Below are 23,850 nucleotides of genomic sequence, written 5' to 3' on the forward strand. Positions count from 1 at the left end.
TGCAGCATGGGCCTTTTTCTTCTTCCTGTCAATAACAATACTGAAAACAGTCAACCGTGATGGCTGAACTGTTTTGCCTGTTTTATCGCTCCGTTGTCTCATTTAATCATTATAATCACCCCTGGGAGGTAGGTACAGTTATTATACCCATTTTTGCAAAGAGGGAAACTGAGGCACAGGGTGGGGGGTACTAATGGTCCAATACATCATGGCTGCTAGCAAATGGAAGAGGGTTATGAAGGAAAACATCATCATCCTTGAGGACTGGTGAGGGACAGAATAGCAAGTCCAGACAATGCTGATTAAAACACAGTTTTCTTTCAGATTATTCCCTCCCTCCCCCTTCTTCTTTCTTTTTATATGAAAAGGAAAAGAAAGTTCCCTCCACCCTTTGAGGTCACTTCCTGACCCATTTGTGAATCTATGCGGAGTGGTTACACGGGCACCTCTCCCTGCCTGCATTCCTCCTAAATGCCAGGGATGGGTCATGGGCCTGTGTGCCCCCGGGCTCCAGCACCAGACAGACTCGGGTTCCAATTCTGCTTCCACCGCCCCCCCACCCCCATTTAATGCCCTTGAGCCCTAGCATAGCTGACTTGTGATGGGGACTTTCCACTACATGTATATCTGAATATACAGGGTGGCTTCTCCCCCGACCCCTTATGCCTTGGAGAAGAAATATCATTTTGTATTTGAGCCTTCCCAGAACCAGGGCTACTATCTCAGTGACTTTATTTTGAACAAAATAAAGTTGCAGAAAAACAGGCAATGTGGAGCCCCAAACACTCCCATTCATCGCATTGGATTCCTTTAGCTGTTTACCTGAAAAATGAAAACAGTGAAAAAGAGGAAAAGCAATTAAAAATATGAAAAAAGTCAAATTGCCATCTCAAGCACAACAGACATTTTAACTCCAAAAATGCTGTAGGCTCACAAGAAGAGTAAGCTGAAGTAGGTGCTCCGTGTTCTTTCTTGCTTGATTCCCGGGGACCAGGGAGATCTCCAATCAGAATCAGCACCTATCTGGACCGAGAAGAGGAGCCAGGGCTTCCCACAGCGGTTTCCAAAGCCAATTGCCTTTAGTTTCATCTGATCAGCAAGAAATTTAACATGGTCCACTATACACATGGACTTTGTAATAATAAATTCTACACATAGGCGGTTGTACCACTTTATCATGTACATTAGATAACATGTACCAAAATAGAAATGATAAAAAGGATCGATGGAAATATAAACTGAAGTTCTTAAAAAAAAAAGCAAATAAATTTAACCCAGATTTATCATTCCTGGGGAGGTGGCCCCATGTTTTCAAGTGGTTTCAGGATTTCTTTAAAAAGCAGTGCAATAACCGATCTATAGGAAATAGCAAGTGTACACCCCTGGGCTAGGAGCAGTGAAAAATGAGTCCAGCTTGCCTAAAGTCAGCACATGAGCCCTGTGGCTTTAGGTATCATATTTTCAGCCAGAGCAACACTCATAGATTTAAAAAAATGCTGTAAGTCAAGTGGCTCAGGAGTAGAACTGACGTGTCCTGGCAGCTCTATAGGTAAAAGAAAGTCTCTCTCTCGTCACAGCAGACACGTCCAAGATGCATATGGAAGGCCTGAATAAAACAGCTTCATGAAACAGGAAAGAGGAAAAGAGCACTATTTCTCAAAGAATATGTTACATCATACAATATGCGACTTGAAATAGGCTTGGTGTAGCTCAATGAATCAACTAAATCCCATCACTAGGCACTTGACGGTGTCATCTATACGCGTAGAAGTTTATAGAGTGAGCCATAAAATAATCTCTCATTGGAAAACGAGAGATCAGTTCTCTTGGTATTCCATGTTCCCTAGAACAAACTTTTGGGACTTTGATCCTGTCTGACAGATGAGGAAGCTGAGCTTAGGGTATTTATGTGGTTTGTTCCATGTAGTAAGAGGCGGTCAGACACCTGCGCAGACTCAGTGACGATCTCACAGTAGGACCATGAACTGCCAATTCACGGGGGTTACAGGGGAGCATATTAAATGCATGTAAAACACATGTGTGCAGTGAGCGCTCCATACATGCTGGTCCCTCTGGAAATTCTCTCTCCACCTTGCAAGGGACCTGGGGCAGGCAGGTGGATCCCCTTCCGCTGCCTCAGTTTCTTCCTCGGCCCGCGGAGGCGCGGTCGCGAGGCTGGCCCGCCCCCGAGAGGGAGCACGCGGCGCCCCGGGTGCTCAGAGCAGCGGGCGGCGCTGGGCCCGCCTCGGGGCCGGGGGTGGGGCGGGCCGGGGCGCAGGGGGCGGCCCCGGAGGAGTCACGTGGCGCGCGGCCGCGGCCGAAGGAGAAGTAGCAGCGCCCGCGTTGGAGGGCGTGCGCGGCAGGGAGTGCCCGGAGCCCGGACGGCGGGCGGCTGCGCGCGGGACCCCGGAGCCGGGACCCGCGGCGGGGGCGCGGCCAGGTGAGTGGCCGGGTCTGGCGGGGCCGCCCCGGGGGCGTGCGCCCGGGGGACGCGCGCCCGGAAAGCCGCGTCCAGGGAGGGGGTCCTGCGCGGGGCGCAGCTGGCGCGGGCAGGGGTGGGGCGCGCCGCCCGAACCCCCGCTTGCTGTGCCCAGCGTCCGGGCGGGGACGGCCACTTCCTCACCCCGGACCGGCGCCACTCTGTCGGTTGATGCCCCGGGGCAGCCCGGCTTTGAATGGGAACCGGAGGAAGCGGCGCGGCTTGCGGTCGGGGGTTCGCGCCAGCGCCTGAGTTCTAGGCTCCGGTGGCCCTGGGGGTCCCGCGTGGAGTCGGGCGTGTCTCCTGGCCACCTCTGTGCCCAGGGCTTGTGGACTCCAGGCGGAGGCCGGCCCCTGGCACTTCCTCGCACTACACAGGTGGTTGCGGATGGGTGGGTGGCGAGCGATACAAGGAAGGCGCAGCCCTTTGCCCTGAGAGATTGGAGGGTTTTCGAGGGATCCAGGGTTCCCTGTCTGCCCCACAGCGGTGTGCACAATTATGTTTGTGCGACGGGGCGTTTTCCTGGTTATGCTGTGGAATCGCGGAGGGGTGGTTACCCCACAGCGGAAGAATTTGAGGGAAAGACGAGTCCGGTGTGCACCCCGGCGGAGGGGGTGTTGGCAGCTGGATTCCAGAGGGGCCCTGGGATGGCTCCTCTAGCACCCTGATCTTGAACTAGAGTAAGAAAGTGTGGGGTGGCTGGGTGGGGGTGACGCGCACGGGAAACAGGTGGCCTTGTCAGTCAACGTAATTAGAATTTCGGTTCCAGCTGTGTAACCTTGGGCACATCAAAGACTCTGAGCCCCCGTTTCTTCCCCTGGATACTTGGGCCACCCAGGCCTACATCCCAGGGCTGTATGCAGAGTTGGGGCTTATCTGCCACTTCTTGACCCTCTGGTTAAGGGCCCTGCGTGGGGGCCTGGGCCAGCGTCCGCAGCTACAGCCTTGTAGGCAGTTTTGAGTCCCTGGCGGTCCCAAGCAGGTCTCCTTATTACAGAGACGAATGCCGCGTGTGTACCACTGCAGGGTTCCCCGATCCTCAAATTGCCTAATGATACCCGCCCCCTTCTCCCCAAGCTTGTGAAACTCCTCTGGAGGAGGCAAAGCCAGGACCCCCATAAATAGCCCTTGGGCTGAGTGGAGTTGATGGAAAATTGAAAATGAGAAAACTTTTGAAACCGTGTCTTTACTTAGAAAACGCTAAAAACTCAAAGCAGAAAAGCTCATCCATTATGTTAGCACTTAAATTAGTCATAAGCCCACGGTCAGACCCTTTACCTTCTCCCACTCTCCAAAAATAACCATTCCTTCTAGGTTTATAAGCAGACAGCCTTTAAAAAAAATCATTAAAAATTAATTAATTTATTTTGATTGGAGACTAAGTACTTTACAGTATTGTAGTGGTTTTTGCCTTACATTGACATGAATCCGCCACAGGTTACATGTGTCCCCCATCCTGAACCCCCCTCCCACCTCCCTCTCCATCCCATCCCTCAGGGTCATCCCAGTGCATCGGCCCTGAGCGCCCCGTCTCATGCATTGAACCTGTTTCACATATGGCAACAGACAGCCTTTTTAAACATGTAATAATATTTATTAGTTTGCAACTCTTTTTCATCTGCCTCACAAATCTTTCCAGATCACAGTACCTGTAAATCTTCCTCCTTCTTTTCAGTAGCTATTGAACATTCTTTAATGTGGGCTTCCCTGGTGGCTCAGTGGTAAAGAATCTGCCTGCCAATTCAGGAGACATGAGTTTGATCCCTGGATCAGGAGGATCCTCAGGAAACAGAAATGGAAACCCACTCTAGTATTACTGTCTGTGAAATCCCACGGACAGGAGCCTGGTGGGCTACAGCCTGTGGGGTCGTAAAAGAGTCAGATGCGACGGAGCAGCTAAACAGTTCTTTAACGTGTATGTCCCATCATGTAAGGGATACCCCCCCCCCCAACGCATTCATGGGCAGCTGAATTGTTTCCTGATCTTTCCTCTTACAAATATTTTCGTGCATTTTTCTGTACAATGCTGGATCAAAGCAGCTGCATGTTTTACATTTTAATAGATGCTCGCAGGTTGCCCTAAAAAAAATAAAAGTGCAACTAAGGCACACCCGTACCTGCCGTGGCTGACCCTGCTGAGTTCCTCCAGTGAGAATGTGAGTCACCCTGTTTCTGCAGGTGGGTGTGACACGCAGCGATAACATCCCTCCTGCCCCCAGAGGGGCTGTCACTTTTCAGGGATGCGACTGTGCCCGGAGTCCAAGGGAATTGTCTTGTGGGATTTTGTATGAAATCCTGCCCTGCTCTGACGAGTGCTGAGAGCCTTGAAGAGAAGAACACTTCTGTTTCCTGGTTCTGGGTCCTTGCATTACTTTTTAAAAAATCTTTATTGGAATATAGCTGGCTTAGAACGTGTTAGTGTCTGCTGTGCAGCAGAATGAATCAAGTGTGTATACACATACGTGTTACGCGTGCTCAGTTGCTTCCATTGTCTCGACTCTTTGCTGCCCTCTGGACTGCAGCCCGCCAGGCTCCCCTGTTCACGGGGTTTTCCATGGCGAGAACACTGGAGTGGGTTGCCATGCCGTCTTCCAGGGGATCTCCCCGACCCAGGGATCGAAGCCATGTCTCCTGCCTTGCAGGCTGATTCTTTACAGTTGAGCCACTGCTTAAGCCCATATATATACATGTATTTACTCTTTTTTAGATTCTTTCCCATATAGGTCATTCTAGAGTATTGAGTAGAGTTCCCTGAGCTATACAGTAGGTCCTTATTAGTTACCTCCAGGAGTGTGTATATGTCGATACCAGTCTCAATCTATGTTCCCTTTTCGCCCAGGAACCATAAGTTTGTTTTCTGCATCTGTGACCCTTTATTTGCTTTGTAGATGGCTTCATTTGTACCTTATTCCACGTATAAATGATGTCATATGATAATTTGTCTTTCCCAGAAGTTTATTTCAAAGAGAAGAACATGAAAAGTAGGATCTTATTAAATCTCAGCCTCATTTGTATTTAACACCATAAGTCATTTTATAAAATTACCCAGGGAGGATGAGAAACAGGAACAAGAAAGGGATTTCAAGCCTATTTCTTTTTTTTTTTTTTGAAAGCAGAAGCAAAATAGAAATTGCCGGTGATGGCTAGTGCCCTCCTCCGGGGTCAAGGCCTTGGAGACCTTGTCTTAGTTGCTGAAGCGTTGAACCCTGAAAGCCCGACTTGGGAGCTGGTGGATTTTAGTGGTTGACTCCAGGGATCTTGTGGCCGTAAGGATGCTTTCCTGGTTCTTAGAGAAGGACGTGAGAGACTTGATGTTTATGGTTGAGCCAGTCCGCTGGGCTTCTGAATGGGGAGTGACCAGAATCCTGGGAAGGTTAGTGCAGGGCCCTCGGGCCCTGGCGCTTCCAGGTCGGCTGGTTTAAGTGGTGGTGTTGTGAGAGGGGGTGTGCTTCCTATTTGTGCCCTGCTGCACCTGGGAGTGGGGAACTCGAGAGCTGTGTCCTGCTTCTGACACTTTGCAGCTGTGTGACCTTGGATGAGTCCTTTGACCTCTCTGCGTGGTTAGTTACTATCTGACCAGATTGTGAATTCCAGAAGGGGGTTGCAGAAGGAGCAGGGGCATGGGATTCAGACCCGGGTTCCCATCCTGATGTTGCCACGTCTCCGTGACCTTGATCACGTGATTTCACCTCCCAGGCCTTAAGTTTGCAGCGCCAGTATTTCTGAGGTAAATGAGATGAACCCGATACGGCAGGTGTAGGCACTCGGGAGGGCCAATAAACAGCAGGTTTTCCAGGGCAGAGACTGGCCTCAGGCCCCTTGCTGACCTGGAATAGGGATGGTGAGGCGGGAGGCTCGGATCAGGCAGGGTTCCTGCACACCCTTGGCCCCTGGGCTTTTGTTTCAGCCAGTTCCTCGGACTAGAGCACCGTCCCCTCCCACTTCATCTCTTTTAAAGATTGGATTCAGATGCCCTCTTCCCCTAGAAGCTTCCTCTGAGCACTGTTAAGTTCCCAGCCTCACCTTAGACTGAGTTGGGGACCCCTTCCTGCTGCTCCCTCGAGACCCCCACGTCTCTGCTTCTGCAGAATCATGGGGCTGATGTTTCCTAATGGGTGGAGAGCAGGTATAATTTATGATTTTATTGCTGGGCTGTCCGCACACCTGGGAGGTGCCCCTGGCTGTGGGTGGAGGGGGAGGGGGACGAGGGCAAAGGACAGGGCCCGGGCCTCACCTCTCGTTTGCGTGCGAGTCCACCGTCCGTGCCTGTTATAGAGCTGACCCTTGGTTAACACTTTGATCAGCTGGCTGATTAATATCATCGGAGGCCCTGCTAGATGCTGTTTTTGTTGTTCAGTTGCTCAGTCATGTCCAACTCTCTCCGGCCCCGTGGACTGCAGCACATGAGGCGTCCCTGTCCTTCACCATCTCCCGGAGTTGGCTCAAACTCACGTCCATTGAGTTGGTGATGCCGTCCAACGTTCTTATCTTCTGTCATCCCCTTCTCCTCCTGTCCTCAATCTTTCCCAGCATCAGGGTCTTTTCCAGTGACTTGGCTCTTTGCATCAGGTGGTCAGAGTTTTGGGAGCTTCAGCATCAGTCCTTCCAGTGAATATTCAGGGTTGATTTCCTATAGGATTGACTGGGGGCTGTACAAACATTGTGGGGTCTAGTCCATCCAGAGCCCCTCGAGGGTGGTGTTATTCCCATTATACAGCTGGAACAGCTGAGACCCTGATTTTGAGCAGCTTGGCACAGAGGCTGTGGGGAGGCCCAGGCAGCCCTGGCTGAACACTCAGCTTCTCTGCAAAGTAAGAACTATGGGAGCCTAAAGGGGTTTGGAGGTGGGGACAAGATAAGAAAGATACAGGGATAGAGACACAGGTGTAGAGAATGGCTTGTGGGCACGGGGAGGGGAAGGGCAGGGTGGGATGTGTTGAGAGAGTGGCACTGACATGTACATACCCTACCACGCGTGGAATGAACAGCTCGTGGGAAGCTGCTGCGGAGCACGGGGAGCTGAGCTCTGTGCTCTGTGCTGACCTCGAGGGGTGGGGTGGGGTAGGGGGTGGGAGGGCGGTCCTAAAGGGAACAGATAGATGGTATACGCACATGTGTGCCTGCTCAGCCATGTCTGACTGTGCGACCCCATGGACTGCAGCCTGGCAGGCTCCTCTGTCCGTGGGATTTCCCAGGCGAGAATACCGGAGTGGCTTGCCACTTCCTTCTCCAGTGTGTGCTACACACATAGCTGATTCACTTTGTTGTACAGCAGAAGCTTACACAACATTGTAAAGCGATTATACTCGATGGACGCGAGTCTGAGTGAACTCCGAGAGACGGTGATGGACAGGGAGGCCTGGCATGCTGCGATTCATGGAGTTGCAAAGAGTTGGACACGACTGAGCGACTGAGCTGCACTGAACTGATATATATATATATATATATATATATATATATATATATATATATATATATATAAAGACTGAGTGGGAAAGGGGGAAGAAAGATACAGGCAACAGTAGACAGTAACAGGAGCTAAACCTGAGCGTCACTGACTGTGAATCTTTGTTTTAAGGGCCGAGATACACTATCGGGTTTAGTCTGCAGAACCTTCAGCCTTCCTTGAAGGAGAGCCCTTTGTCTGTTTTCTTCCCCTTTACAAGGGTGGAATTCAGCCCTGGGGGTGTAGTGACTTGGGGTAGGGGCTGCGGTCAAGTCTCTCAGAGCGAGGGGCCCTGAGTCTTCGGGCGTTTGGAGGCAGGACGTTGGGGGCGGGGTAGGGCTGTGCAGAGCATAGCTCTGGGAGCGACCTATATTCACTCTTACTCTTTCTGTTTCTGTGCTTTTATTTTGGGCCGTGCGGGGCCTTCCTTGCTTTGCTCGCGCTCTCTCTAGTTGTGGCCGGTGGGGGCCACTCTCCATGACATTGCTTCTGGGCTTCTCCCTGCGGAGGCTTCTCTTGCTGCAGAGCCCGGGCTCTAGGCACGTGGTCTTCAGTAGCTGTGGTATGCAGGCTCAGCTGCTCTGCGGCGTGTGGAGTCTTCCCGGACCAGAGGTCGGACCTGTGTCCCCACCGTTGGCAGGTGGAGTCTTATCCACTGCACCACCAGGGAAGTCCCGCTCTTGTTTTTTTTTTTTTATTTTATTAATTTGTTTTTAATTGGAGGATAATTGCTTTATAACATTGCGTTGGTTTCTGCCGTACATCAGCATGAATCAGCCATAGTATGCCTACGTCCCCTTCCACTCTTTTTCTTAAAGCATCCTTTTGGTTCCTGGTCTGAGAGTTCACTCCAGGGTCTGGGGTGGGAGCAGGCGGCCAGACTGACCCATGTGTATAAGCTCCCTGGAGGGAGCAGGGACGCAGGGAGACCCACTGCTTTCTGGGCTTGCTGGTGGGCTAGATGCGGGCGTGAGAGGAGCCAGGCAAGGAAGGCTCTGAGACCTGGGGCCCAGGCACCTCTCTGGGGAGCTCCGACTGTTCAGGAGGGTGAGGGGTGACCAGGGCCACCCCCGGAAGCCGAGCTGCACACAAGGTGCTTCGCTGGTGGCTTCCCGCCCAGAGTGGGGCTCCCAGGGGTCACGCGGCCTGCCCAGGGCCGCACGGTCAGCGGGGGCCTCCACGCGGGGCTGCCAGGCCTGCTGGTTTCTGCCCTTTCTGCTCCATTTCCATGCAGAGGTGTCCACGGACCCATTTGGGCGGTTTTTTTTCCCTATTCCCGGCTCTACTCGGGAAGTAAAGGGGTGGTTAGAAGTCTCTGGGCGGGGTGTCGGGGTTGGGGCGGGAGCCAGCCTGGGCTTCTTTGGCTATTCAAATATTCTACAGCATGAACCTGCTTGGGGAAGGAGAGGTGGCGGCCAGGTTGGGGTGATTTGGTTATTCAAAGCCCAGATAACGGTTGGCTCACTGAGGTCAAGGGCTCCACCCACACCTTGCTTCCATTTAAACGTCTGAGCAGCTGGTGAGCCCCGCTGCCGCCAGCGCCTTCTCCCCAAGCTCATCCTGATGGGCATGAGATGGGATTTTGGCTTCTGAAGCTTCCTCCTGTTAACCGAAGCCCGCTCAGTTAACTGAAACCAGTTTCCCCTTGCTTCCTCCCTCCAGCCTCCCTGTTCACCCCCTTCCTCCTCGCCTCCCCCAGCACTGGGAGCAGACGACGGCGAGCACCATGGCCAACGTGGACACCCTCCCGGAGTACGAGAAGAGTCAGATCAAGCGGGCCCTGGAGCTGGGCACCGTCATGACCGTGTTCAGCTTCCGCAAGTCCACCCCGGAGCGGAGGACCGTCCAGGTGATCATGGAGACGCGGCAGGTGGCCTGGAGCAAGACGGCCGACAAGATCGAGGGCTTCCGTGAGTACCTCTCACCACCCTGCCTGGAACAGCGGGCCCTGCAGCCGTCATCGGTTCGACCCCTTCTACTGAAAAGGAAAAGCGGCGTCACTTTGTCTGGATCTCTGATGGGGTTTGGGGCAGGTGGGGGACGTCGGCCAGGAAAGCCCTGGTGCGGAGGCGTGCGTGGGCCAGCTTGGAAATGACCTCCAGACAGCTCGCCTGGGCTGCTGGGGGCTGAGTGCACCATCTCACGGCCTCGGGGACCGTGCAGTCTGCGTTGATGGTCAAGCCGTGTGCCCTCTTGAGGGCTCACTGGCCAGAGCTTGTGGAAAGTCATCGCTTGGTAGCCAGATGTGTGTTTTAGTGCAGACAGCAGAGTGAGAGGCCTGTGCTTTACTCCATGTGGACAGAGCACATCGCTGAGTGTGTGGAGCCCTCCAGTGAAGCTCTGCTGCGAGTGGAGGCGGCTTCTTTTTTCCTTCCCCCTTACATTGGGCAGTGGGTTCAGATCCTCAAGTTCCTAAGGCCCCCTTTTCACTCAGAGTCCAGAGGCTTAAGCAATGTCCAGTTGCAGAGACTTGCTTTAATGAGTTTTTATTGACTTCTTTTAAATTGAGAAATTAAAGCGTACGCTTGGGGAAAAATCAGACAATTCATAAATGTCTCTCTTCCCCAGGCCCACCCCAGGCTCCAGAGGCCAGCTCCCGCCCAGGCTCTGTGGCCTTCTAGATGTCTTCTGTGCTTGTGGGATGTGTCTGTTGTTTTTTACACGAATGAGTACCTATTGCATATACTTCTGCACTTCGATTTCTTTTTTAAATGTAATAGTTTTCTTTAAAAAAAGTTTTTATTCTTTATGTTTGGCTGTGCTGGGTCTTCGTTGCTGCCTGGACCTTTCTTTAGCTGTGGTGAGCTGGGGCCACTCTCTAGCCGTGATGTGCGGCTTCTCCTTGCAGTGGCGTCTCTTGCTGTGGGTCACAGGCTCTGGGGCGCCGGCTCTGTTGCCCCCTGGCTCTAGAGCAGAGGCTGTGTAGTTATGGTGCACAGGCTTAGCTGCTCTGAGGCACGTGGGATCTTCCTGGATCAGAGATTAAATCTGTGTCTCCTGCACCAGCAGGCAGATTCTTTACCACTGAGCTGCCAGGGGAGGCCCTGGAGCAGTTACCCATTGAGGTGGTTTCTTATCAGCATATTGATCTGATCCTTTCATTGCCACATAGCATTCTGGCTACAGTGTGATAGTTTAACCCCTAGAGAGGGACGCTTTGGGTTTTTCCAGTCTTTTGCTACTAGCTGTAGCAACTGTACATGGATTCTTCCTTTCTTTTGCTAGCAGATTTATGGAGATACAATTCACATACCTTATAATTCATCCATTCACAGATTGGTATATTCCCAGGTATGTGCAGCCACCACAGTTTTAGAACATTTCATCACCCCTAAAAGAAACCCTGTACCCTCCAGCCATCCATCTGGTCCTCCTCCACCTCTCCTGCCCTAAGCAACCTTTCATCTCTCCATTCCCCTGTTCTGGACACTTCCTAGAAAAGGAATCACGTAGTATGTGGCCTTTTGCGACTGGCTTCTTTCACTTAACAGCGTGTTTCCCACGTTTTCACGATCCTTCCGTGTTGTGTGTGTCTCAGGACTTGATTCCTTTATGTGGCCGGGTAATATTCCTTTCTACAAATATTCCACAGTTTGTTGACCCATTCATCTGTTGATGGAAATTTGGGTTGTTTGCTCTTTTTGGCTGGTATGAATCCTGCCGCTGTGAGCTTTCGCGAGTGATTTTTTGTGCGGCTGTGTGTTTTCATTTCTCCTGGGTGTATGCCCAGGGGCAGGGCTGCTCCTCAGCCAATGCAGTCACTTTGTTTGATCATTTTAGGAACCCCCTGGGCTGTTTCCCAAGTGGCCGCACTATTCTACATTTCCACCAGCTGTGTGTGGGGGTCACCTTTGCATCATTCTTTCATGCGCACATGTTGGGTTTATCTGAAGGATAGCGTCCTCCATGTATGATTTCTGAGTTAGAGGGCACGGGGTGTTTTTAACTTTAAAGGACGGTTGGATCATATCCCACAGAAGCTCCTGAGGTGTTGGGGGCCCCTCTAGTCCCCCACATCCCCTCCCACGCTGCCATGGGGTCTGAACTTGGCAGCTCACAGGTGGACTCTGACAGTGTGACATGGCTCTTTGTTCGGTTTCTTTTATCATGAGTGAGACGAGGTAGCTTCCCAAAAGGTTTCTCCTGACTCTAGAGCCAAGATGACCTCCAACAGCACTGAGCCAGAGGGCCTGCTTTGACAGTGCCCGTGTCTGGAGGCCGCTGGCCTTTCCCTCCACCCCACCGCCCCGATTTTGTTTACCTTGGCCTCAACGACCTCCCAGGTGGCCCAGAGACCTGTGGCAGCTGGGGCGGGGGTGGGGGCCTGCAGGGGCAGGACGGGCCCAACGGTAAACACAGGTGCCCCGCCACACTGAGAGTGGATGGCCGGCCTGTGTCAGCCAGCTGGCCGAGTGCCAGAAACACCTGGTGAGGGGCATTTGAAGGTGTGCAGGCCTCTGGAGCTTTCTCCTGACGGTCCTGATGGTTGTGAGACAGGGTTTTGCCTCCTGAAATCCATACCCTGTGGTTCTCCCCGGTTACTCGCTAAGAGCAGTTCCTCCTCCTTGGGGTGGCTGAGGATGACTGTCATTCACCAGGTCGGTTGGGATTCAGTATTTTATTTTATTACTATTTGTATTTATTTATTTATTTGGGATTCAGTGTTTTAATGAGCTCCCCAGGTGATCCTGGTAGCTAGCCAGGTTTGGTAGGTACCGCACTAGCGACTCCCCCCTCCCACTCCCCCTCCTCCCACCCCCGGCCCCCCCACTCCCTGTCCTCCCACTCCCCATCCTCCCACCCCCGTCCCCCCAACTCCCCATCATCCCACCCCCCCTGCCCTGTCCTCCCACTCTGTCCTCCCACCCCCCCAGGCCCCTCTACTCCCTGTCCTCCCACTCCCCCTCCTCCCACCCCCTGTCACCCCCACTCCCCGTCCTCCCACTCCCCGTCCCCGCCACTCCCCGTCCCCCCCACACCCGTCCCCCCATTCCCCGTCCCCCCACTCCCCATCCTCCCACCCCCATCCCCCCAACGCCCCATCATCCCACCCCCCGCCCCGTCCTCCCACTCTCTGTCCTCCCACCCCCAGGCCCCTCTACTCCCTGTCCTCCCACTCCCCCTCCTCCCACACCCCTGTCACCCCCACTCCCCGTCCTCCCACTCCCCGTCCCCCCACCCCCATCCCCCCATTCCCGTCCTCCCACCCCCGTCCTCCCACTCCCCGTCCCTCCACCCCCGTCCTCCCACTCCCGTCCCCCACCCCCGTCCTCCCACTCCCGTCCCCCCACCCCCGTCCCCCCATTCCCGTCCTCCCACCCCCATCCTCCCACTCCCTGTCCCCCCATTCCCCGTCCTCCCACCCCGTCCTCCCACCCCCGTCCCCCCATTCCCCGTCCTCCCACCCCCGTCCTCCCACCCCCGTTTTCCCACCCCCGTTCTCCCACTCCCTGTCCTCCCACTCCCCATCCTCCCACTCCCCATCCCCCACTCCTCGTCCTCCCACCCCGTCCTCCCACTCCCCGTCCCCCCACCCCTGTCCTCCCACTCCCGTCCCCCCACCCCTGTCCTCCCACTCCCCGTCCCTGCCACTCCCCGTCCCCCCCACACCCATCCCCCCATTCCCCATCCTCCCACCCCCATCCTCCCACCCCCATCCTCCCACTCCCCACCCTCCCACTCCCCACCCCCCACTCCCCACCCCCCACTCCCCATCCCCCACTCCCCGTCCTCCCACCCCCGTCCTCCCACCCCCGTCCTCCTACTCCCCGTCCCCCCACTCCCCGTCCTCCCACCCCCGTCCTCCCACCCCCGTTCTCCCACTCCCTGTCCTCCCACTCCCCATCCCCCACTCCCCGTCCTCCCACCCCCGTCTCCCCTCCCCCCACCCCCGTCCCCCCATTCCCCGTCCTCCCACCCCCGTTCTCCCACTCCCCGTCCTCCCACTCCCCGTCCTCCCACTCCCCGTCCCCCCACTCCCCGTCCTCCCACCCCCATCCCCCCATTCCCCGTCCTCCCATCCCCGTCCTCCCACTCCTCGTCCTCCCACTCCCTGTCCTCCCACTCCCCGTCCCCCCACTCCGCGTCCTCCCACCCCCCGTCCTCCCACTCCCTGTCCTCCCACTTTCCATCTTCCCACTGCCTCCCCACTCCCCGTCCTCCCACTCCCCGTCCTCCCACTCCCCGTCCCCCCACTCCCCGTCCTCCCACCCCCCGTCCTCCCACTCCCTGTCCTCCCACTTTCCATCTTCCCACAGCCCCCCCACTCCCTGTCCTCCCGCCCCCCGTCCTCCCACCCCTCCACCCTCCCCTCCTTCCAGCCTTCCTTCTTTCCTTCTTCGGTAGCATCCCTCCCTCCTTCCATCTATCCATGTTTGAGTGCCTGCTCTGCCAGGCACTATTCTGGGTGCTGGAGATACGGCAGTAACTGAATTAGACTTGCCCTCACAGAGCCTGCCCTGGTGGATCAGGTGCAGGCAGCATGGAGCCTGACTCCAGCAGGGTTTCATGAGCTTGGCCACGTGAGCCTAGGTGCGTCCCGTCCCCTGCTGAGATCCGGTTCTCCTGGCTGCAGGACGGGGCCGGTATTGCTGTCCGCACAGTGTCGCAGCTGCGAATGAACACATGAGTCGCTGGATCAGAGGGCTGAGCACGGTGTGCAGCCCTGGACCGGTGCGAACTGCCGCTTTTGCTTTTGCCGTTGTGGGTGACGAGCAGCAGCCAGCCTGTCCGGAGCAGCAGAGTCTTGCTTAGGTGTTTGGACTTTCTCTGGAGAGCAGTAGGGCTCCGCTGAAGGGTTTTCAGCCGAGGGGTGGTGTTTTGAACTGCACTGGCTAGCCTATGTGAGATGGCTGTGTCGTGGTGTTTGTAAAGTGGCACAGAAGCCGATTTGGGGGTGAAGTGCTTTACAGAGGTGCTCCCCTGACCACCTAGAGAGAACAGGCCTTTGAGCCCTGGACGGGGCCACTCAGCACCTCGTTTCCAGCCTCTTGATGTAGAGGTGGTGTTCTGGGGGCCCCAGCTGGAGTGTTGGTCTGAGTCAGCAGGAGCCTGCAGGTTATTGTGGGGTCTGCAGAAGACAGCACCCGTGTGTGGCTCTGGGGTCGCTGGCAGGTGGCCGCTGGCCTCTGGACAGGCGTCACAGCCTCCTGTGTGGGCCTGGGTGGGGGCAGACGGCCACGGGTCTCACTGTGCACAGCAGGGAGTGGTTCTCAGTCGGGCGATCCCGTCCCACCCATGCGGGGGCATTCGGCAGTGCCTGGAGATACTTTTAGTCCTGGTTATTTGGAGGAGGTTGCTTCTGGCATCTAGCAGGTTGAGGCCAGGGCTACTGCTAAACATCTTACAATGCATAGGACGGCCCCCACCACAAATAATTATCCAGTATAAAATTATAAGATGTCAGTGGTGCCAAGGTTAGAAACCCTGGCCTAGGGGCTTCCCTGGTGGTCGGTGGCTAAGACTCTGCCCTTCAATGCAGGGGTTCTCTGTTGTTGTTGTTGAGTTGCTAAGCTGTGTCCAGCTCCTTTGCAAGCCTATGGACTGTAGCCTACCAGGCTCCTCTGTCCTTGGGATTTTCCAGGTAAGATTACTTGAGTGAATCGCCATTTCCTGCTTCAGGGGATCTCCCTGACCCAGGGATGGAACCCGCATCTCCTGAGTCTCCTGCACTGGCAGGCGGATTCTTTACCACTAAGCCACGTGGGAAGCACAGTTCCTGGTCAGGGAGCTATATCCCGCATGCCATGACTAAGCCCTGGCACAGCCATGTAACATAAAAAAAAAATTAAAAAGGAAGAAGAAAAAGTGTATTTTTTCCTTAAAAGAAATTAAGAAACCTTGGTTTGAAGTCATGTGTTTGCTTTGCTTAGGACCGTAAAATGTCACTGGATATGTTAGGATTCCCCCTTGGACCGTGTCGTGACGGAGCTGTTCCGTGTGAAGTGCCATGCCCATATTTGCCATCATACCGGGCCCCCAGTTTTGCTAAGAGAGAGGAGGAGGGATGGGGTCCCTGTCCTGGAGGAAACAGGTGAAATCCCACAGATAGAGGAGCCTGGCGGGCTTTAGTCCATGGGGTGGCAAAAGAGTCAGACACGACTTAGTGGCTGAACAACAGCAACAGCAGCTGGGTGGTGGTTCTCTCTGTGGCCTGGACTGAGGTGGTACTCGGCGGGCCTGTCCCCTGGTCTGGAAGTTTCCAGAATCTTGGCTCCTGTGTCTGGTGCTGTGGAGTGATGGCCGGTAGCCCGGGCTCAGCTGAAAATGTTGGCTGAGCACCTACTGCGTGGCGGCCCCAGGGTCATCGGGCTCCTTACACGGTGCCTGGTGTCCCCTGGGATGTGTCTTCCAAGAGTCATGGGGTTCTTGTGACCTAGCCTGAGAAAGTGTCCGCGGGGCCAGCTCAGGTTCAAAGAATGGGGCATCACCTCTTGGAGAAGATGAGACCTTCCCAGGTGGGGAGAAAGTTGACAGCAGCCACCTTGGTGCCAAACGACCACGAGGGTCCAGACTCATGGTTCAGAGCCCCGCTCCACCACCTCCTGGGAGCTGTGTGACCCGAGGTAGGTTTGCGCGAGCTGTCTGTGCCTCAGTTTCTCTGTTGGTCAAGCGAGATGACAGTCAATGAGATACGGCTGAGAAGCAAGTGGATTTAATTTAAGTGTGTTTCTGTATGTGTTTACATATTTTATCTGTATATAAAAGGTGCATATTTTAAACAGTCGAGTCCCAAGGCCTGGCTTCTGGCAAAGAAGATGGACTTCAGCCGGACACTCACGTCTTGGCCATCGTTCTCTTGCTGACTTTCCGAGGCCGCTGGGCAAGATGGTGCACTGGATCCCCTCCTGTGTGGGCCTCCTGCGAGTCTCTGGGCGTGGAGCGGGAGCTTGTGCCGGAAGTCCTGCCTCTCTGGTTTTTTGTTCCCTCTGGGCGCTAGTGGAGCAGACTCCGCCTAGAAGGGAGTCTGCTGGAGCACCTTGCTGCGGTGAGCTTTGGGGTCCGCTGGCACCTTGTTGGTTTGGGAGGTGGCCTGGAACGTGTCCTGGGAGCCACAGTGGTGCCACCTGCCCGGGGAGTGTGGACGGGGCTGGTTGTGTGATGAACCACCTGCCTGTGAGTTGTGGACGGGGCTGGTTGTGTGATGAACCACCTGCCTGTGAGTTGTGGATGGGGCTGGTTGTGTGATGAACCACCGGTGGGGGCGTGGACCACGTCCATCTGACTGAATGGGCTTTTGTTCTCACGTTTTCACTTCTGCTTGTGCACATTCTCTCTATCTGCTTATTTTCGGCAAGTGGTGGCTGTCTGCGAATGCGGGGTGCTCACAAATACCAGGTGCTTCCCTGGTATTGGGCTCTTGGCTTGCCTGCCTAATAAGTGAATGATGATGATGGTGGTGATGTTGTTGGTGATGAGAGCTGCCTCTGAGTGCTCTCCATGTCCTAGTCTCTGTGTGGATCCTCACAGTGACCCTGTGAGCAGGAATCATACCCACTTTATTTATGAGGAAACTGAGTCCTGGGGAGACTTGGTGACATGGCCAAGGCCACACGGCCAGGAAGGGGCAGCACCCCAATTTGCTTTCGTTTTACCTGCCTTTTGGAGTCTCATGTCTTCTGTTCTGGGTTGCCTTCTCCTGCTGTGTGATCTCAGAGATGTCTGAGTTCTGTATGGGGTAGCGGGGCACCCTGCTGGGGACCGAAGGAGGGCGGCCTCGCTCAGCCTTTGTTACAGCAAGAGGGAAGGCACTGATCCCTTCTCATAGAGGACATGCCCTGCCCGGTGCTGAGATGCCAAGGGCAGGAGGCTGGGAGAGGTGCCTGGCTAGCTGGAAGCCAGACGTGCCTGCTGGAGCGCCCACAGTGGGGACGAGTGTGGACCCAACCAGGGGCGCTGAAATGGGCTCATCCTCTATCTTAGCTTCTTCTGAGATCCATCTTCGAGCTACTTATCCATTAAAACAATGAGTATTTTGCAAAGTTCTTATTTTAACAATGCGTTTTTGAAACAGTGGAGCAGGCGTTTTTCCACTGGAATCTTCCGTCTGCAAAATCCATTGTCTGAAAGTGGTTCCCAAGCTCCATCAGTCAAGTGTCCCATGAGAAATAAGATTCAGCCAATGCTCCCAGTGTATTACAGTTGATATAGTACAGTATTGATCTCAACCTCCTAATTTATTGCTACCCTCTTTTTGCCCTTTGATAGCCCTAGCTTGTCTTCTGTGTCGGTGATTCTGCTTCATAAATAAGTTCATTTCTATCATTTTTTTGATTCCACATATAAGGGATCAGTTCAGTTCAGTCGCTCAGTCGTGTCTGACTCTGCGACCCCATGAATCGCAGCACGCCAGGCCTCCCTGTCTATCACTAACTCCCGGAGTTCACTCAGACTCACTTCCATCAAGTCAGTGATGCCATCCAGCCATCTCATCCTCTGTCGTCCCCTTCTCCTCCTGCCCCCAATCCCTCGCAGCATCAAAGTCTTTTCCAATGAGTCAACTCTTCACATGAGGTGGCCAAAGTCCTGGAGTTTCAGCTTTAGCATCATTCCTTCCAAAAGAAATCCCAGGGCTGATCTCCTTCATGGTATTTATCTTTCTCTGTCTCACTCCACTTAGTGTGATAATCTCTAGGTGCATCCATGTTGCTACAGGTGCCATTCAGTTCAGTTCAGTCGCTCAGTCGTGTCCACCTCTTTGGGACCCCATGAACTGCAGCATGCCAGGCCTCCCTGTCTATCACCAACTCCCAGAGAATGCTCAAACTCACATCCATTGAGTCAGTGATACCATCCAACCATTTCATCCTCTGTCGTCCCTGTCTCCTCCTGCCTACAATCTTCCCCAGCATCAGGGTCTTTTCCGTGAGTTAGTTCTTCACATCAGGTGGCCACAGTATTGGAGTTTCAGCTTCAGCATCAGTCCTTCCAATGAACACTCAAGACTGATTTCCTTTAGGATGGACTGGTTGGATCTCCTTGGAGTCCAAGGAACTCTCAAGAGTCTGCTCCGACATTACAGTTCAAAAGCGTCAATTCTCCGGCACTCAGCTTTCTTTATAGTCCAACTCTCACATCCATACGTGACTATTGGAAAAACCATAGCTTCGACTAGATGGACCTTTGTTGGCAAAGTAATGTCTTTGCTTTTTAATATGCTATCTAGGTTGCTCATAATTTTTCTTCCAAGGAGCAAGCGTCTTTTAATTTCATGGCTGCAGTCACCATCTGCAGTGATTTTGGAGCCCAAGAAAATAAAGTCTCTCACTGTTTCCATAGTTTCCCCATCTATTTGCAAATGGCATTATTCCATTCTTTTTTATGGCTGAGTAGTCTTCCAGTGTGTATGTGTGTGTGTGTGTGTGTGTGTGTGTGTGTGTGTGTGTGTGTGTAGGGGAATTAAAGGGTTAAATGAAGTAATTAAAGAATTAAACAAAATAATCCCTATAATTTGCTCTCAGTCACATGGAGGAGACAGGTGCTCAAGTAGTCACTGCTCTTGTTGGCATCGTGGAAAGGATGAGGTGGACTGTGAGTGTCCATTCACGTAATGAAATCATTGTTTTCCTGCATCCGCATGGGTCGTCCTGCTCCCCTTCCCAGGTACCAATTCTCCATGTGGAGCCTGCTGGTGTGAGAAACAGAACTGATGTTTTTATCCCTGACACGGATACAGACCTGCCTGTCAGCTGAGGATTTGGTTTCTGTGACCATTCAAGGATTGTCTTCTGTCCTGGGTGACAGTCACTTGACATCCTTAGAATTTGTCCCTTTGTTGTTATTTTTTTAAATGTATTTGGCCATGCTGTGTGGCATATGGGATCTTAGATCCTTGACCAGAAATCAAACCTGTGCCCCTTGCACTGGCAGCTCAGAGTCCTAACCCCTGGACCACCAGGGAAGTCCCTGTCCCTTCTTTGACTTAGCAAATACTCAGAGGATCGGTGTGTGTCGGATATGAGCCTTGTCACTGGGGACGCCTGGTGAGTGGGACGGTGGGGACCCCAGAGGAGCTTACGGTGTCACAGGAAGGACAGAGAAGGCCAGACTAAGCATTCAGGACTGTGTCGGATGCCAGGGAAGGAAGAAGCAGAGCCCATGGCAAAGAGTAACCAGCGAAGAGCGCAGTGTTAGGAGGGCAGGCCTCAGGGAAGCGTGTCCATGGAGGCGACGTCTGAGCTGAGACTTGCAAGGTGATGAGGGAGTCGTGGGAAGCTCTGGCCGGGGGCGAGGAGGGGGGAGCATTCCTAGGGCACAGCAGTGAAGCTTCCATATTAGTCTGGGTAGACGAATGGCAGTGACAAAGGTCTTTTTCTTTCAAATTACTTTTTAAATTTATGCTTAATTGCAGGATAATTGCTTTACAATATTGTGTTGGGGACGCCATACAGCAACAGGAGTCAGCCACAGGTGCACACATGTCCCCTCCCTCTTGGCCCTCCCGCCCCATCCCACCCCTCTCGGTTGTCGTGGAACCCTGGTTCAGCTCCCTGAGTCACACAGCAAATCCCGCCCTCTGTCTGTTTCACACGTGGTGCTGTATGAGTGTCTCTGCCGCGCTCTCCATTCATCCCAGCCTCTCCTTCCCCTCTGGGCCCACAGGTCTCTTCACTATGTCTGTGTCTCCATCACTGTGCTGCAAACAGGCCCATCAGTACCATCCCCCTAGATTCCGTTTATATGTGTTAGTGTATGATATTTGTCTTTCTCTTTCGGACTTGCTTCACTTTGTATAAGGGGCTCTAGGTTTGTCCACGTCATTGGAACTGACTCAGGCGCGTTCGTTTTTCTAGCTGAGTAATTGCGTACGTAATTTCTTTATCCTCTCACCTGCTGATGGACATCTAGGTTGCTTCCATGTCCTAGCTATTGTAAGTAGTGCTGCAGCGGACACTGGGGTGCATGTGTCTCTTTCAGTTACGGTTTCCTTAGTGCCTGTGCCCAGTAGTGGGACTGCTGGGTCGTATGGTAGCTCTATCCCCTGTTTTTTTAAAGTAATCTCCATACTGTTCTCCATAGTGGCTGTATCAACTTGCATTCCCACCAGCAGTGCAAGAGCGTTCCCTGTTCTCCACGCCCTCTCCAGCATTTTTGTTTGTAGACTTTTTGATGATGGCCATTCTGACTGTGTGAAGTGGGGCCGCATTGTAGTTTTGATTTGCGTTCCTCTGATAATGAGCGATGCTGAGCATCTTTTCATGTGTGTCTTAGGCATCTGTGTGTCTTCTTTGGGGAAATGACTGTTTAGGTCTTCTGCCCACTTTTTGATTGGGTTGTTTGTTTTTCTGGTATTGAGTTGCATGAGCTGGTTGTGTAGACAAATGCCTTCCTGATATAAATGTTTCACTCAAGTCGTGGTCTAGTGGGATTCAGGGGGGCGCTCTGCTGTCTTGTGACACCACCATCCCCTAAGGTGTCTGAGGCCACTGCAGGACAGTGTGGGGTCAGCGTGTGGGGTAAGAGGACGAGTGGAGGACGGCTTAGGAGGCACTAGGGGGTCAGGCCTGGAACCAGTGTGCCTCTTCCCTCCCGCCTTCTGTTGACCAGAACTCAGCACGGGACTGGCTGCAGAGGAGGCTGGGAAATATGGTCCGTTGTGTGGCAGGCAGAATGGACGTGGGCGTGGTGGGCGTCCCCCAGGCTCTTCACGGCCCCTCATTTTGGAGGATGCAGACGTGGCTGTAGCCCCACAGATGGCTCGAGAGTAGAATATTGTAGGAATTTAGGGACTCCTGCAGGAATCCAAGGGGAGTGCAGAGCCCTTGCACTGGGCCTCCTGGGAATGGGAGGTGGTGGCGTTGAGGTCTCTCCCATCCCGTCTGTGATGGAAACCGCTGTGGTGATGACGTCTGCCCGTACAGACGGGCCTCGTTAGCCCTCTTAGGTTTCCTTGGAGCCACGGTTAGACCGTCCCCAGCAAAGTCCTCCGCCTTGACTCTGTTGCCCCCCAGCCTCCCAGTGATGGATGCCCGAGCGAGGCCTCCGATGGCTGGGTCTTCTGAGCCAGTGCACAAGGCTTGGCTGCCTCTGAGAACAGTGTCCTCTCCGATCAGCTTCAATGTGGAGGCTGGGTTAGGTGGGTCTCCTGCTGGAGAACATGGTCTGGCTTCTTCAGGGCTTCTGGGTGGAGGTGGGTTCCTGTTATGGGTGGACTGTGTCTCCCTTCCAAATTCAGGTGGTGAGGCCCTAACCCCCAGGCCCTCTGAATGTGGCCTTATTTGGAGATCTGGTCACTGCAGAGGTGATTAGCCAAGACGAGGTCCTACTGGCACAGAGTGGGCCGCCGATCCCACGCAACTGGCGTCCTTGTATGAAGAGGATGGGACTTCCCTGGTGGTCCAGCGGCTGAGGATCCGCCTGCCAGTCCAGGGGACATGGCTCTGATGCCTGGTCCAGGAAAAGCCACACCCTGTGGGCTACTGAGCCCGTGTGCCACAACGGCTGAGCCTGCCCTCTGGATCCCACGAGCCATAACTCCTGAAGCTCTGGAGCCTGTGCGTCTCGTCAAGAGAAGCCACCGCAGCGAGAAGCCCACCCATCACATCAAAGAGTAGCCCCCCCTCCCCAAAACTAGAGAAAGACAGCAGGTGGCAGTGAAGACCTAGCACAGGCATAAGTAAATAATTAAGAGGATGCACACACAATATCGACGCTTCTGAACTGTGGTGTTGGAGAAGACTCTGGAGAGTCCCTTGGACTGCAAGGAGATCCAACCAGTCCATTCTAGAGATCAGCCCTGGGTGTTCTTTGGAAGGAATGATGCTAAAGCTGAAGCTCCAGTACTTTGGCCACCTCATGCGAAGAGTTGACTCATTGGAAAAGACTCTGATGCTGGGAGGAATTGGGGGCAGGAGGAGAAGGGGCCGACAGAGGATGAGATGGCTGGATGGCATCACCGACGCAATGGACGTGAGTTTGAGTGAACTCCGGGAGATGGTGATGGACAGGGAGGCGTGGTGTGCTGCGATTCATGAGGTCGCAAAGAGTCGGACACGACTGAGTGACTGAACTGAACTGACACACAATATTAAAAAAAAAATTAAGATCATGGCGTCCAGTCCCATCACTTGATGGCAAATAGAAGGGGAAACAGTGGAAATAGTGAGAGACTTTATTTTCTTAGGCTCTAAAATCACTACTGATGATGGCTGCAGCCATGAAATTAAAAGACACTTGCTCCTTGGAAGAAAAGCTGTGACAAACCTAGACAGCATAATAAAAAGCCGAGAGGTATCATTTGCCAACAAAGGTCCGTACAGTCAAAGCTACGGTTTTTCCAGTAGCCATGTATGAATGTGAGAGGGAGTGAGTGAGTGAAGTTGCTCAGTCGTGTCCAACTCTTTGTGACCCCATGGACTGCAGCCTACCAGGCTCCTCTGTCCATGGGATTTTCCAGGCAAGAATACTGGAGTGGGTTGCTGTTTCCTTCTCCAATGAATGTGAGAGTTGGACCATAAAGAAGGCTGAGTGCCAAAGAATTGATGCTTTTAAACTGCGGTGTTGGAGAAGACTCGAGAGTCCCTTGCTGCAAGGAGATCAATCCAGTAAATCCTAAAGGAAATCAACCCTGAATGTTCATTGAAAGGACTGATGCTGAAGCTCTAATACTTTGGCCCCCTGATGCGATGAGCTGACTCATTGGAAGAGACCCTTGATGCTGGGAAGGATTGAGGGCAGAAGTGAGTGACAGAGGATAAGATGGTTGGATGGCATCACTGACTCAATGGACATGAGTCCGTTGAGGATTGCTGGCATCACCAGAAGCCAGGAGGGAACTGGGGAGTTGTTTCCCCATCATAGCCACAGAAGGAGCCGCCCCTGCTGACTCCTTGATCTGAGCTGTGAGACTCCGTTTCTGTTGTGGGAGACAGTACGGTTTTGGTTGGGGCCGTTTCGCTGCAGCAGCCGTGGCACACCAGTGCACTGC

General features: G+C 53.6%; 1 protein-coding gene across 2 annotated transcripts in view; it reads left to right on the forward strand.

Moving 5' to 3' along the window:
• Positions 1 to 2,325: 2,325 nt before the first annotated feature.
• PLCG2 (phospholipase C gamma 2) overlaps positions 2,326 to 23,850 on the forward strand; it is a 160,178-nt gene continuing 138,653 nt past the window's right edge. The window contains exons 1-2 of one of the 2 annotated variants that reach the window (XM_060398278.1): positions 2,326 to 2,440; positions 9,588 to 9,835. In XM_060398278.1, the coding sequence (XP_060254261.1) occupies positions 9,652 to 9,835 (184 nt within the window). In that variant the 5' untranslated portion in view covers positions 2,326 to 2,440; positions 9,588 to 9,651. Of the gene's footprint in view, positions 2,441 to 9,587; positions 9,836 to 16,724; positions 16,912 to 23,850 lie in introns of those variants that run through there. The other variant, XM_060398279.1, reaches the window with a different exon arrangement.

The sequence above is a fragment of the Ovis aries genome, chromosome 14, assembly GCF_016772045.2.
Source record: "Ovis aries strain OAR_USU_Benz2616 breed Rambouillet chromosome 14, ARS-UI_Ramb_v3.0, whole genome shotgun sequence".
NCBI lineage: Eukaryota > Metazoa > Chordata > Mammalia > Artiodactyla > Bovidae > Ovis > Ovis aries.